Source organism: Rhyacophila brunnea, unplaced genomic scaffold (assembly GCF_057557595.1).
Source record: "Rhyacophila brunnea isolate RB1 unplaced genomic scaffold, BYU_Rbru_1.0 scaffold_18, whole genome shotgun sequence".
In the NCBI taxonomy this organism is placed as follows: Eukaryota; Metazoa; Arthropoda; class Insecta; order Trichoptera; family Rhyacophilidae; genus Rhyacophila; species Rhyacophila brunnea.
In genome coordinates, this window is record NW_028232837.1 from 38,800,865 (window position 1) to 38,817,786 (window position 16,922).

At 35.5% G+C, this 16,922-nt stretch overlaps 2 protein-coding genes across 2 annotated transcripts in view; one reads left to right on the top strand and one right to left on the bottom strand.

The window, feature by feature from the left end:
• Nucleotides 1–10,478: 10,478 nt before the first annotated feature.
• Nucleotides 10,479–14,671, top strand: Rap1 (RAS oncogene family member Rap1). Its single transcript, XM_085945351.1, has one exon. The coding sequence runs from the start codon at nucleotides 10,639–10,641 to the stop codon at nucleotides 11,191–11,193; it is 555 nt and encodes a 184-aa protein (XP_085801477.1). The 5' UTR covers nucleotides 10,479–10,638; the 3' UTR covers nucleotides 11,194–14,671.
• Nucleotides 14,672–15,582: 911 nt separating this feature from the next.
• Nucleotides 15,583–16,922, bottom strand: part of Root (ciliary rootlet coiled-coil, rootletin) — a 131,010-nt gene continuing 129,670 nt past the window's right edge. The window contains exon 34 of the mRNA XM_085945352.1: nucleotides 15,583–16,772. Within this exon, the coding sequence (XP_085801478.1) occupies nucleotides 16,665–16,772 (108 nt within the window). The 3' untranslated portion in view covers nucleotides 15,583–16,664. The remainder of the gene's footprint in view (nucleotides 16,773–16,922) is intronic.

Here is a 16,922-nt window from a genome sequence, read left to right on the forward strand (position 1 = left end):
CATACAAAATTAAATTTATAAATATTTTTTTCCCAAAAGTGGGGTTTTTTTTGACGTTGGTAATACAGTAGTTTCTTACACGTCATTTTTGCGATACATTAATTTTCTCTGTCTAGATTAGTTAAGGGCGATCCGTGTCGCTTTTCTTCTTCGCAAAACTTGACAAAATTTTGTAATGGTATTTTTAGCCTGAGATCATAAAGATTTAAGCATTATTAAATCGATGTCTGGTCACCAAGGACGTCGAAAGGCAACGGAAGTAAACTAGACATCCCGAACCCGATAAAAAATACAGTCCCGTTAAGCCCTCTATGTTAATTAATACATTTTGTTTCCAACTAGTGGGCTGATTTTTTTAATGGAAACATATTTTCGTTATTACCAAGTTTAGGTAGCTATTTATTTAAATATACCAAATTATTCTACACGATTTACCGCCCTTCAAGTAACTGCCGCCCCCAAGCGATGCTCAATCTGCCTACCCCTACTGGACGTCACTGTGTATTTACGTGAAATAATACCGATTTTTAAACATTTTGTCCTACTGCATCATTAAAGTAGTCGGGACACTTCAAATATGTCTCATATTTGCTTAATTATTTGAAATTATTATGGTGAATAACATATTAACGCAATTTTTATTATCAAGAGAGATGTCAGTTATCATAATGTTGAAAATGATTTCCACTGAAATGTCCCACATTCATCAAATCTGGCCACCACATACTAGAATTATATTCATTACTCATATGTAGATTTACTCAATTAAAATTGTGTAGTTTAGTCGTGGAAAGTATATTCTATTAAAATATGTGCCGCAAAATCGAGAAATTCACATTCCTTTTTTGAATAATTTTAGTAAGTATAGTGGGTACTAGGAAATCCAATCCCGAGCCAAAATTCTGATCCCGGGATTTCGGGATTACAATTTAACAATCCCGGGATTGGCATTTTTTTCCATTGTTAATATAAATTTTTTGTATTTACAAATAACATTGATAAAATCGGTCAAAAATAAATCTAGTATAACAATTTATACTATTTAAGACATTTATTGTTAATATTGTATACGTTCAATCTTGGAAATACATGAGTTCAATAGAGTAAATAATATTGTAATATAAATAATAATGTGAATTTAATATGAGATTGCTGTTTCTAATAGTAAAGACTTACGAATGGGTTAGCGAGATTTAAAATAGTAAAGCATATCATGGTGTACTTATGGCCTTTCCGCTTCATAAATCTAATTACTCAGCCAAATGAAACTGCCGTAAAACGTGTGAGATCATGGTGGAATTACTTTTTTAATAGTGCGAAGCATTGTTTTTTCCAATCTTTCTCATTTTAATTAATTTATGTGAAAAAATAAAATTAATCGGCAACTTACACATGAGTATAAATCAAACTTCATTCAAACTCAGTTTATTTCTAATGTAGTTATTTGTTATTCGAAGTATTTTTTCTGTTATATTTTCGTTTTTATTGTATTTTCCATAAAAAATGATAAAAACAATCAATCCCGAAAGTTTCGGGGTTATGTTTATCAATCCCGGGATTCATAGGTATAGAAAATAGCTCGGGATCCCTGGATTGGAATCCCTAGTGGGTACCTGCTACGCACCTACGGTTTGAAAAAGTCCAGGAGGGAGCAAATAAAATATAATAGTTTGTGAAGAATATAATAATAATAGAGGCGGGGAGGGGGAATGGGTAGGATTTGCGACGCCACGCCGTCGGTCTTTCATCGAGGCAGCGCTCCTCCCCGAGAGAAAAGCGGAAATACAAAATGCTTGGCAAAATATTGCGCGCTTTTATCGCCGACCCATGCTCTTTCTGGGCCTGAACGCTCTGAAAACATAGTCTCGCTCGAAGCGACCGAGAGGGTGCGAGGAGGTAACCCTTGCGGTGCCATTCCGAATCCTATTACCTGTTATGTTCCAGCGCGCCGCTCGTTTTATTTACCCGCACCATTTTGTCTCATTATAATAATATTTTTACTCATTGCGACACGCTTACCGCAGACGGGTGCGCCCTGCAGAAGTTTTCGTATGAAGCGAAGTGTGCCTTTGTTTTCAACCGATTCCTATGTATGGCAACAATTCGATGAATATATTTTTAGTCAGATGTTTAATTTTTGTAAATTGATTTTAAATCGTTGCCACGCGGCAAGGCAACACACATGACCGAGAGAAGTGGAATCAGCTTGGAGAGGCCTTCATCCAGCAGTGGATAGATTCAGGCTTATCACGATGATGACTTTAAATCATTGAGATAATTAATTTATTGTTGTGCCTTTGCAGGTTCTCAACAAAATTGCTTGTAGTAAAGCAACCATTTTGATAATTGCACATTGTCAACCCATTAGATATGAAAGGGGTGAATTAATTGATTGTATGGAGGAGGACTGGAAAATGGAAAAGATTGGCTTTATGCGGGAAACAGTGGAGGACATTATTTTGCCGAGCAGAAATTGGCAAATCTAATGAATTAAAGTAGTTAATTACCTACATAATAATAATATGGCTTATGATCTATTTTATTCCATATCGATAGAATATTTTTAAACTCTTTTAAAACAATGTTTCAGGTGATTAATGTTGATTCGCGTAGTAACAGGAGATTGAACATGATAATAACACAAACATTTTTTATACAAAGTTTGCCAATTGTTCATGCTTATTATGGTAGGCACCCATTTACTTACTGATTACCAATAGGTTGGTACCCAAATTTTTAATGTTCAAATTTTATAATAATATTATGGCATTTCTGTCCATGTATAGAATAAATATTATTTTAAGTCATAAAAGACAACACTAGATTGGTACTTTGAGGATACCCCGCGGTCACTAGAAAAAAATCTTTAAGGATTTTGGCAAAATGTGCCTGCTGATAAAAATACCTAATTATTGGAAACAATAATTCGTCTGCCTCCATCGCGTATTGGTGATTTGAATTCGGGCAGAGCCTATGAGACCAACCGCCTTGCAAAAACTCGTAGCGAAAGGGGACGGTGACTCTGATGAATGTATTCATTGGGAAATGTTTTCTAGAGAAGTAAATTAATGTCACTGAGGAACTGAACTTGTGCTTATGATGCTGCAGAATTAAGATTTGAAAACACTTATCCTAACGTACGTATTATCGTGTGAAAATACATAAAACATTAAAATATGCATAATGGCATGATTAAACCATAAAAAACAACTAAATTACGATATTTTTCACCCAGAAGCGCGACAAGGTTGCAAGGTTGCAAAACATCCGGGCGGCAGGATTCGTGGGGCGGCAAAAGTCTACAGCTGGTGCCTAATAGGAAATAGGTGTCCTTATTAATTGCTTCAATTTCCTAAGTACGAAATTTATCTTATAATGACACCCCGTATCGGGCGACTGTGCGTTCAGCCTTATGTGCGAGTAGTATCGCGAGAAAATAAAATACACCTGCGATCGCCTCGAAAGCCGAGCGGCGAAATTGCGACCAGAAGCTGCCGCAAAGATTGTTTGCTTACCGACCGAAGTACATGCTCGTGTTTTTTATTGTGTACGCAGACTGAACTGTCCGATTGCGAATGATTTATGCAGATGGCAAATATCAAACGAGGCGTTTTCAATTCCGCTCTCAAAATATCAACTGAATCGCAATTGGCAATTCGCAAAGCGAGAAAAACAACTTTCCCCTCCCTGTCTGTGGACTGCGAAGATCCGTTATCGTAATATTATAGGAAGTTTCTATGAAAACACGACGCTGGTTTATTACCACACACCACAAATAGGTGAATACATGTCAGTGATAGGAAACAATTTCATCTTAGAAGGTCGCATTAAGTTAGTTGGTAGGTACCTAATAAGGCCGTATTCAATAAACTGTAATTAGATGCGCTTCTTCTTCTTCGTCTGACCTCATGACTGAAGATTGTGACGCGGATGATTTGGGCATCCGACTGCCTTCTCCTCGGCTCGGTTCCATCCCTCTAGCTAGACATTCAGCGGGACCGCCAACAGCGGAAACGTCGTGGTATTATTTTTTTATTTCCATCCATATGCGGGGAGCTCTTTCTTGTCATCTCCGACCTTCGACTTGAATAAATACAGCAAGATTTTTTTCAATACAGATACCCATTTTCCCCGCGGTCTATATGATCAAAAAATTGTTGAGTCCGGCGAAGGAAAATCGACGAGAGTCTGTCTTGTATCTGAACTTCGCTGGTTATGGAATCGTCGGTTCCTTTAGCCATCCATGAGATTGAGCATTCGCCTCCAGACCACATTTTACACGTCTTTAAAGCGTTTACCGCCCGTAGAAGCATATTGCCTATCCTATAGGTACCAACACAAATAGTGAATTTAAGTCTTATTGGTGATATTTTCCCTCTTCTAAATTGGTTGCAGGTTAGAATTTTTTTTGCTATTGCTATTCTCCTTTTGATTTGAGTATCGCAAACCACCTTTGTCAGATGCGCTTGACCCGAAGTAATCATACGGCCGTATGTTGTAGCTTAACCACCGGGGAATGACAAAAGAAATGGCGTATTTCAAAAAAACACTACCTTATTCTTAGGTCAATAATTATTATAAAGCAATCATTATTCATAAGATATTTATCACACTTGAATAGTCAAAGACATAGCTTATAATAAGTATCTTTAAAATCATCTTCAAATTTGTTAATTTTGCCGATTTTTTGAAAAATAAAATGCCTAATTCTTGTCAAATTTGGGATCACAGAGATTATCAATATAATTTTTTATCGTGAATATTTTACAAAAATTATCTCGTAATAAATTATACTAATGGTTTTATAAATGCGTTTAAAAATTAATAAACGTAAAAAATCTTAACACCACTGCACAGTTATGTACCGAAATATGACTATATTCTAAAACATTAGAGCGAGAGGTTTAAAAGAATACTATTTTATGTAACAAAAATACTTTATGCAGTCATTAAATGTTTAAAATAACTATAAAGGATAATAAGGCTTCAAAATTATATAAATAGATTATCTACAACGTTTAAGGAGTGTCCAGGATCATGGTTTGAAAATACAATAAAAACTCAATTTTGACCTTCGACGAGCATGTCCCCCCTTAAGCGTTCATTTGCGGACCTTACCCTAGTATTATTGGTTACGTCATGTAAGTTGTACGTACCTATTAAATTTCACAGTACATATGTATTTCTTTTATATTAAATAATATAATATTTTCAAAATTAAACATTGTTTTTGGGTATATCAGTGAAAGAGTAATTAACCGAAAAGAGTGGAGAGAGCTCGGGGAGGCCTCATTCCTGCAGCGGATTAAAACTGACTGATGATTATAAATTAATATAATTTTCTATATTTATTTTAAACATATTACTGAAAAGTTTTTTACGTATCTGGCAAAATGATTCATTTTCTATAAGGTATTTGATGTCTATTAAGATTAAGTAATAACATATTTTCACATTCGGGCATAACACTGTATACTTAACTGACTAGCGTTTTAACTAATAATACTTACATAATAATAGGTATAACCCGTGAATACCAATGTTCTCCGAAGATAAATTATTATTATTTTTTTTTTTAATTTAATAAAACTCAAATTTTCATTGTACTTATTCCACTTTTATTTAATATCTGGACCAGTTTCGTCCGCAACTGTTTCTTCACAACTTTTCAACTGGAATAAGTACTTACAATACAAAATTGAGTTTTATTAAATTAAAAATACAATGCATTTCCACCATAAATTGGCAGTTAACATACAATAAAAGAAAAAAATCAATATGTTTTTCGAATCTAATGTGATATAAATAAACCATACCTACCGTCTAATTAGATCGGTTACTTGTAAATTGTACGTAAAACATTTCACCGACGCACAGTTCGCCGTGAGCTTTCTATCGAAAAGAGATGACCGTATACTACTCGGTCTCCAATTTTATTAGATTCAATATGAACATTAATTCAATCTTCATAGCTGACTTTGGTAAAATTCATGAATTCAAGAATGAAAAGCTAATCTAACCTAATAAATAATCCAGTATATCGGCTATTTTCAAATTTTTATTGCTGCTGGCTTCCTGTAAAGTGTAGGTATGACATGAATTTTATGTCAATACTATACGACACAAAGAGGTTGGACGGTCTTTAATATACGGCCATATATTTCCAATACAACATTTCACGCTGAAGTGTGATACGGCGAACTGCATACGTACAAGTTTCCGGACACGAATTAGATCACCGTAAATGAATGTACCTACTCGTACCAGCAAGTATTGTACCTACATTTTTTATCGAGATGTTATGACTAGGTATAGGTACTTTTCGAATATTTTTGTGAACACAAATTTGGTAAGCACGATATTATGTTGATATACTTATTGCGCCGTTGTCAAAAACTTAACTTCGTTAAATTTTATGCCAGAAATCTGATTTTTACAGGATATTATAAAAATCTATTGAAAGTTAAAAAAAACTATTTGTAACGCTTTTTTGCTTCCCGTTGATTTGAGAAAATTTGCCCTTTAAAATTGTATGACTATCCTAACTCCTTTTGCCATCTTCCTAAAATGACATTTTTGGCGAAACGTTTGCGGCTGCTTAATCTGCAAAACAGTTCTCTACTTTTGACCAAAAATGATACTTTGATAGCATTTTGTTAAAAAGCATATTACTTTCTATGCTCACGCAAAAATTCAAACTCCTAAACCTATAATTAAATGAGTTATCATTCTTCACACAAAACTGCCAACTGCAGGTGCCAAATTTCCAATAACGTATCGCTCATTATATAAATTGTCTTTATATATAAAAGGGTAGCAAAATAGTGTATTGATAAATTCATAGTGCAGCTTATTTGTAAAAAACAATTTCCAAGCGTATTTTTGGAATTGCTAAATTTCACCCTATAGTTGTATTTTCTCATTCCTAAACAATTTGCCCAAATGGAGTAAGCCGGAGTCGATAGTATGGTATCCTGCAACTAGTCAATTATACGACGTATGTAAAATTCATTTCAGTATTTTTGTATTACCTAAAAGTGCGATGCATTGCGCTCATAGATTGGCGGATTTAAACTTATAATTAATAAAAAAATACATTGCGTCATCAGCATCTTCACTGCTAGATAAAGGCTTCCGTGGCTTATTCCTCATTCTGTCCCCAGTTCTTCGTTTGATTTTCCGCTCTTTGCCACTACGTAAGATACGTAATTACCTACCTACTTTATAATATATTTTTACATCATTCAGTTTATGTAGGTAATTGAATTTAATACATTTTTAAACAATATTATGACAAATATTTTTTGGATATTTTATACCCCTTGAAGTACTCTGCCGCCCGGATGCTATGCACCATCAATGCCGTTTGGCGCGGTCCTGGGTACTTGAGGCATCTAGCGACAAAATACGAAAGATCCAATTTCTTTTAAATAATCGATAGAATGTTATGACATCATTTTTATTTCAAATACCTTCAAATTATTATATTATATAGGTACTTCGATATAATATGCCCTACAAAAACATGCTTTTATATAAATATTTAATAATAATAATTATAATAAATATTATATTTTATGGTCATATTTATTATAAAAATTTAGTTTATTAAGTTTTCTAAGCATCACCACAGATTTTTGACTAATTCATAGTTTTAATATTTTTTATATCTATTTTAATAAACATCGATTTTTATGAAAAATATAAATGTGTATAACTTGAAATCCTTTTTATTTATGTATGGTCCTAATATTGAAGTATGATTTGATATAAATAAAAAGGATTTCAAGTTATACACATTTATATTTTTTATAAAAATCGATGTTTTTTTAAATAAGTAGATAAAAAAAATATTAACACTATGAATTAATCAAAAATCTCTTAGGTGATGCTTAGAAAACTTAATAAACTAAATTTTTGTAATAAATATGACCATAAAATATATTCAATAATAGGGTGCGGTCCGATTCAACAAATTCACATTTTACTACTTACATTTTTTACAATTGTAAGTTTATCTTTATTCTTTTTAATGTTTTCAGATACTTACATATTTATTCATTAATACGGTTTAAATTGTAAATTATCAAAAAAATGTCTCAAATTGCAAGCTTCGTATTTTTCTGCTAGGTGCCTCTTTAAAAAAGGCTCAGTGAAGACTTCGCCTTAAGGGGGAGAGGCATGCCAGCAGAGGCACCTAGCGGAAAAATACGAAGCTTGCAATTTGAGACATTTTTTTGATAATATACTGAAAATATTAAAAAGATTTTTTTTAATGTTTAAATGTTTATAGTCCCAATATTGAAACTTGACATAAAAAGGATTTCAAGTTAAGTATATACATTTATATTTTTATGAAAATCGATGTTTTTTAAAATAAATATATACAATATTAAAGCGATGAATAATTTGTCAAAAATCTAAACATTAAAAAATTGAAAACTTAATAAACTAAATTTTAATAATAAATATGACCATAAAATATAATGCAATAATAAGATGGGACCTGCAACAAATTCACATTTTTTTACAATTATTGTAAGTTTATCTTTGACTTAAAAAAAAATCTTTTTAATGTTTTCAGGTACTTACACATTTATTAATTAATACAGTTGAAATTGTATATTATCAAAAAAATGTCTCAAATTGCAAGCTTCGTATTTTTCCGCTAGGTGCCTCCTTAATATCAGGTTTTTTTAGAAACCCAATCCCTAATGAAACTGTCAAAAAATTCTCGGTGTCCACCCGAATTCTGTAGTGGTGTAGGTCATGGCTGGGGAGAGCTGACAGGGCTCTAGCCGGGGGCCTGGCGTGTCGGGTTGACCAGATAAGTGAAATAAACACACATCATAAATTAGCTTTAATAGTAAAAAAAAGTCGCCTGCGGCGCTATTATCCTTCAACACTATGAACATTTTTAATTATATAATTCTGCAATAAATTTTTTGATTATTATGACGTGTCGATACTCGACAGCTCTATTATTAAAGTAGATGTATTAAAAATCGCCAATAATTCACTGTATAAGTACCCTTAATTTGTTCTAAAACACAATGTTAAAAACGTTAATGTAGTGTTTCACACTGCCTTTAATCTTAGCGGTAGGTAGGGGGCCCGCCAAATATCCTAGCCTGAGGGCCCGTTTCAGGATGTGGGGACCATGGTGTAGGTACACCGACTGCAATAGACAAAAGGTCGATAAACGAGAAATTAGGCTGTGAAGAAGAAAAAGAGCCTATGGGACTAATTTACATTTTCCTCTCCTCCTTGGGCCCCGCCCAATATTAAATCCTGGGTGCGCCACTGCACCCGGACAATCCAGCGTCGACGCTCTCCGATTACACGTATGTATGGATTATTTAAAACACTTTTATCCTTTCTATGCCGCAATTAGTTAATTGACAGTACTTAACATAAGAATTGGTGTAATTAGGGCGTCCAAAGACGCTTTGGGCAACCGGTTAAATTATAAGTTATTAGCGGTAAATAATGTAGTAAATTGCATCATTCGAATTCTGTTATAAGAACCACATTTCCCATTGATAACATAATAATATAGGTATATTTGCAGCGCTCGAAATGGAAAAGTTTATGCACCGGAGCGCTCGTCAATTTTCTGAAGATATTTACATAGTTATCAAATTTTATGTGTATCTTATATAAACAAGATTGTTAGCTGATGTTCTATTATATATGGCATATTATCTAGCTCAGACGGTCAAAATATTTTTTCCACGAGACGGAGCGATAATTTTTCCGGTTTCACGAACCGGAACGGGGCTCCAGTGCGCACCGGTCCATTTCGAGTCCTGTTTGTATTTATACTTTCCTTCCTTTTTATTATAGGTACCTAGTAGAAATAAAAATTTAAGTGTAAAAAAACCAACCCAATTATTGTGTTTTTATGAGACAATCGTTAAACAAAATAATATAGGTATAGTGTTCCAGTAGCGACCAAGAAGACACTATAAAACGCCTAGAATCGCCATTGTTGAAAGACCCTAGAATTTACTGGATCAACGAAATAATTTTGTTCTGTCAAAAGTCTCTACGTAGTAACGCAACTTACAAGAACGAAAGTACTGGAATCGACACTTGGAGAGGCCTTAATCCATCACCCAAATTGATGATGATGATGATGTATTTTTGTGTTAATGTATTCTACATTTAGATTAGGTACTGAAAAAATAATGTTCCAAGTACATAATAATAATACTAGTAAGTAGTAGAAATAGTCGATTCCAAATGATAATTTTATTAATTCACTTAGTAAAATGAAAATCATAACTAAACTGCTGTCAACTCAAAGAGATTCTCGTTGTGTCAACTTAATTTATATTATTAATTGCATTGGTATGCGTTCCTAAATTAATAAAATAATAATAGAGAATTTAACCGGCCGTGTATAAGAAATTCGTTTATGAAGTATGGCCATATAGGCCGTTTAATATGAGTCAGAAAGATGTTTTTTTGATAGCAACACCGAGCTGAGAGCTCATCAGCCATCGCCCAGCTAACGGTGTCATGGCGGTTTGACTTATATTAGCGTTTTTGCGATAACTTCCTAGTTCATATGCTGGCTAGCTGTGAAATTGTTATATTTTTTTTATATTAATTCCCGCAAAGGCGTGTAGAGCGATGCGCGAGTACAAGATAGTGGTGCTGGGCAGCGGGGGCGTCGGGAAGTCCGCTCTGACAGTGCAGTTCGTGCAGGGCATCTTCGTGGAGAAGTATGACCCCACCATCGAGGATAGCTACAGGAAGCAGGTGGAGGTGGACGGGCAGCAGTGCATGCTGGAGATCCTGGACACGGCGGGCACGGAGCAGTTCACGGCGATGCGGGACCTCTACATGAAGAACGGGCAGGGCTTCGTGCTCGTCTACTCGATAACGGCGCAGTCGACGTTCAACGACCTGCAGGACCTCCGGGAGCAGATCCTGCGGGTCAAGGACACGGACGACGTGCCCATGGTGCTGGTGGGCAACAAGTGCGACCTCGAGGCCGAGAGGGTGGTGGGCAAGGAGCAGGGCTCTAATCTCGCGCGCCAGTTCAACTGCGCCTTCATGGAGACCTCCGCCAAAGCCAAAATAAACGTTAACGACACATTTTACGATCTAGTGCGACAAATCAACAAAAAGTCTCCGGAGAAGAAGCAGAAACAGAAAAAGAAATCCCTCTGCGTCCTGCTCTAAGACTGTCCCCGCGACCGTTCACTCCGCACACAGATACCTACGTATATCGTATATATATTTAAGTGATCAGTTGAAGACTCTCTTTAAGACTCGTTCCCTTCGAGCCCGGAACGCGCATTCGCGAGGAAACGTTTCATTTTTATACTTTGGAATATTTTATGTCGACTCTCCATATCAGGGGCGGGGCCCCCGGCCCCCGACCCCCTCTCGATCCTATCTGTTGCGACGCTCGTCGGAAGGGAATCCAGAGAGAACGAAATTATGGAAAAAAATAATATGAATTTTATGGATAATTTGTCAAATATATTAAAATTGTTAAATAATTCAATTATATTTAATGATAATGTGATAACTGAGACTCCGCAGGCGGGCCCCGGGCGCGGACCGCGTTGCCAAATGTAATGAGGGACCCTGTAAGTAGATGAATGTTGATTTTGATGTTTGTAGTGCGTATTGCGTAGATGTTCAGCGACCCGGCCGCGGAGTTTCAGTTGGTCGGGGGGCGATGCCGCGCTCGTCCAGTCTCTTTATTTCTCATTTTATTTAACATTTATGGCTCATTTAATGTAATTTTTAATGTTTTTCGCTTTACTATGATACGTTAATAAATTTTTAGAAGTTCGATAATGTTAAAACGTTTTTTAATTATGATTTTTTCACTGAATTCGGACGGCGCGTCGCGCGCGTAGGCGGTCCGATTTTCTCATATATTTTTATATACCTACCCACCCGTTCGATTATGTTCGATGTTCACCTGTACATTTTTATCGTCCCGTCAGATATGTTAATGCGTCCTCCTTCATTACGGCCCTCTGCGAGAGGGCGCTCGCCTGTTCTCTCAGGGAAAACTCGGAACGGATGCCCCTCGGCCCGAGACGGCGTCGGATGGTCCTCGTCGGGCGAATATTTCAAGTCAATTTACAACAGTGGAAAAGTACGGTAGGCGTTTTCTCGCAGAGGCGTCTTCCCCATTCTGTGTTGTTTAAATTGTGTTAAATAGAGTGAAGAAGTGGGGTGGAATTTCGACTGCTGGCTTTTAATTGTCTGCCCAATAAAAAGATAGTGGAGCATTAATAGTGTAATTAGTGATGCGGCAGCGGGCAGAGTTCAATTGAGTTCCCCCTCCTCCCGCCCCCGCCCGGAGGAGTGTCAGTGTGCGTGCTCACCCACACCGGCGGGCGGAATGAGCCCTCGCAACATCTCACCTCATGCTATGCCATGAACGTACAGCTGTCGGTTGCTCATCCGCAGGGATGGATATTATATAAATGGGAAAACATTATTCCGTTGTCATTATTCTGTATGGTTAAATAAAAGACGGGATTACTCTTCCTTTTTATCGTGTGATTTTATTGACCTTTTACATTAACATTACATCAATCACCTAATTAATGTGTCATGCGTTAAGTAGTACATTTTCTATTCGAATGGCCGATTTGCTTTGCTTTGCTACCTTTCAACGGCAATGATTTATTTATTCTAAACCTGAGGTGCCTATTCGGTCGCGTACACGTACATGCGTTGTAAAGTAAAGCTAAACGCTCATCCTAGACTGCATTTGTCAACGTTCTAGACATAAAAGAACCGACGCAGTCTTTAAAATATAAATAACTACAAAAATAATATTTCTCCGAACGCACGATTCAATTTAAATTAAAAATAAATACTTGTCTTAATTAAAATTGTCTTAGAATTTGATTGAATCAAATTTTATTTACAAGACATCGCATGGAGAAAAAGAAATCGAGCAATCGAGTGAAATTTAAAGTGAATTAAAAAAAAAGCGTTCTCAGAAAGAAGGGCGGAAGGACCTCCGTTTGAATGATTCCATTTTACTTACATACTTTGTGGTACCTACACAAAATTAAGATAGAAACAGCGTTTGCAGATTCATTACGGCATTACGCTTATCACTTGCAAATTAGGTATCGAGAGATTACATGATATAGAATTTAAAGCTATCTGAGATTATTGAAAATGGGACTTTGGCCAAAGCAGTGACTCTGATTAGATTACAATAAATTGTAACTGCACCCATTTTGTACTTGAATATGTATGAAAATCTAAAAAATTATCATAAGATATGAGTGATCTCACGCGTACCTTTTCTTATGATAGGCTTCGCAATGATGATTTTGTCCTTCCGCATAGAAAGAAGTTGGCTTTTGCAATTTCCACCGAATGAAGCAAGATCTTCTTTCAAAGAGCGTGCTCACAATTGGGAATCGCAAACAAATTATAATTCTAATTAATCATATTAATCGTGCACGACTGAAGATTTATTTCAATAAATGATTACAGTTGAAAGGCATTCCAAATAAACACTTCCTTCGGCCTGATTTCTCATTTATTAATAATAAAATAATAAACATCAAACATCACGATAAATAATAAGGTTGTTAACGTAAGTATGGGTAGTATACTAATTAAGATGACAATATGTCCCAATTTTGAAAATAATATGTACACACAAATTACTTACTTATTAGTTTTGTTTTAGAACTTTCACCTGTTTCACATAGGTTGCGAAATCTTTACGGTGATCGGCGGCGGCTTGGAGAACTACATTCCCTCCTCTCGCGTTTCAATACTTGCAATACTTCGAAATCTAAAACCATAGACAAAATACAACGCGAGCGCCGCTGCCAGGTCTCACCTTAAAGATTTCGCAGTCTAGTATCGTTGCTTTCGGGGAACCGGCGGAAATGAAATGATTATTTTTTATACTAAGACATTGATCGCCGCGAGGGTCACATGTGACCGGCGCGCGTGATGTATATTTTCTATGTAGAGTGGCTCTCGTGGGTGTTACTGCACCGGCCCGAGAATATTTGTTTAAAGTAAATAAAGATCGCAAAGTAAAATGTATGCACTGTGTCGCAACACGCACACTCGCTAATAATATTTCCCCAGATTACTGATTGCAATTTTTGCGACTATTTGTCTGATCAAACGATAACGGTGGAGCGTACAGAAACAACCTGTGAGCGCAGTCGCTAGAACAAGACAGGTGGCCGGCCCGGGGCAGTGTGATCGATCTTTTTATCGGCACTGCGACGGATACCTGCGGCTGCACATTAAAAAATGTAGCCTTACATATTTATCGAATACTTAAAAAACAAATTATCATTTTACATAAAACTTGTCGGCGATCAGTGTGTTAAGTATTTATGGTAGAAAGTGCAATTATTTTTGGAATAAAGGGAAACAATGACCGGAATGTGGTCAATGATTTTGTTGTACATTTACTGAGTAAAGTTGATTATCATTATTTTATTGAATACACGGAAGTGACCACGATGTAATATTGAAATTGTTAAATAAATATTCTTCCACTTGTTTGAATAATGTACCTATTTTAAAGAGGGCTCATTCCAGGAAGTGATCTGATAATGAACATTGTCGATGTACATAATATTTAATGGGAAAACTAAAATCTCAATAAAGAAAATGTGAACAGTTTACATTATTATTACAACCTATGATTTTTTTTTATTTCTATGTTTTCATCAGTAATGTGTTATTGATTTCTACAGCCGATGATCCGACACGATTAATCTATAACTCGAGAGTGAACAAAAATCTTTTTACTAAAAAAACAAATGAACTCATCAAGTACTCACTTTAAAATATACAAAGAATTTTGGATGAATACAGTTGAGACGGGCCTTCCTTTCATTTTTAATAAAAGTATTGATAAGTTTATCAAAATATACCAAATATAATAAATAATATATTATCATAATGTCAGTGAAGCATTCTTCTGGACGGATTTTGTCAATTGATAAATTGAAATTTCTCTGATTGTGAAAAAAATATTTAAATACAGGACAGGAAACAATAGCGGGTAACCGCATTCCGAGAATTCATTTTGAAAGTGTTTTAAATTCTACTGATAAAGCATGAACAGTCGAAAAAGAGACCGCTGTGACGTGTGGAGGATTGCGAACTACGTATTGTGTATTGAATTCATTCCTAGATTTAGCTTTCGCACCTATTGGAGTTTGTCAAATTTTATTAGTGAACTATTAATATTAAAGATATTCCGCCGCCCTCTTTTATTATTATCATAATCCAATCGGATTACATCGGAATAATAACTACGACCTACGTGATAATACTTCTACGGTAATTCATCAAATTTCTATTTAATCTTTAAAATCGACTACAAGAATGGCAGTGGTCATTCAAGTCGTCTATCCGTCTCGGTGGCCGACCGGATTTGGCAAACGGTTTATTGAACGGCTGAGAATGAATGTAAAATTTTCAATCATTTTTTGTTGAAATTTGGCATTTTTAGGAACACATTTGTTACTGATTAGTAAACACAATTTATTTTGCCAAAATTATGAAGAGAGGAGAGAGCAGATATTGGAAATAGACGACTCATTTAACGATTTCTTTAATTTTTATTAAACTGTACTTCACTATATACTTCTAATTAAGTTCTCATCGAAAATTCTAACCGTGAACGAATCATACTGCGTTAACATAATATTATGTTGTCATTCGAGATTTCTTGAAAAAATCATGTCAGTTTGTACAAAAGGTTTCCACTTTGGTATTCTGTCGCACGAGCGAGTTCTTCTTTTAGCGTACTCATTTTATGCTTTGGAATAAACCTGGTTAAAACTATAATGTTGCACCATTCGAAATAGGATCCGGACAGTGGCCGTCATTATCTTTTTATTTATTTCGCTCTGCAGATCAAAAGTTTGCACCCAAATTGATTTTTTTTAGTCACATTAACAAACACGAAATAATTAACATTAACGCAATGATTGATTGTACACATACACCTGGGGTTCACAATAACAGTTTCATACACAATACTAATAATAAATCTATAAATAAAATAAACAAAAGGTAAAGGGAGAAGAGTCTAAAATTACTGTTTTTCAGCAGAGCCAAAATAAGTTTGAGACTTGGACCACTTTGAATGGAAACTTCTGTTTTACTCATCCCTTTTTCCTTTACGCATATATGCATTATGATAATAATTTTATCATAGGTATTTATTTAACTGATTTTTCAATATTTTAAATTACTCTCCCATTTCCATTCAACGAGACATGATAAATTTAAAAATAAAAACTGAAATTATTTCCATAATTCGGCATACTACATTTTTGAAGATATTTAAAAAAAAAAATACAATTTTGAATTGCCAAGTTTTGCCTGACACGCGGTCGACTTTCCTCCGATATATTGTCGGTTGCTCAATGTCACCAATTGTTTGTTATCTGGCATGTAAGTATTGTTTTGAAAATTATCACTCCGGCGATGCAATTCAGAGACAATCGATTTTCATGTGTGGCCGCATCCGGATGATTCCGCATTGATTCTACACCTTAACTATAGCAGTATACAGAGGTTTGATTATCAGCGTAGTCGGGGTATGAATCGGTCGCAACCGGGGAGACGACCGAGCGATGAATGTCTTTGAAGTTTCGATCGGCCCGGCGATGAATTCATTTGGAGGATTCGTAATCATCGCTGAAGTGCGGCAAGCTGTGAGTGAGGGTGTTGTCCAGTTTTCTCGCTTCGTGTTCCAGCAGCATGGAGTCGAGGGCGGGTTCCTGAAACAAAACGACGAGCGGAGATGAGAGAATCATTCAAAAGTGGAACAGATTTATTATCATCCTTCATATTGTCTGCAATGCATAAATAAAATTCATTAATCCTAGAACGCTATTGTCAAATAAGTTACTGTTACAACAGTCATTCTG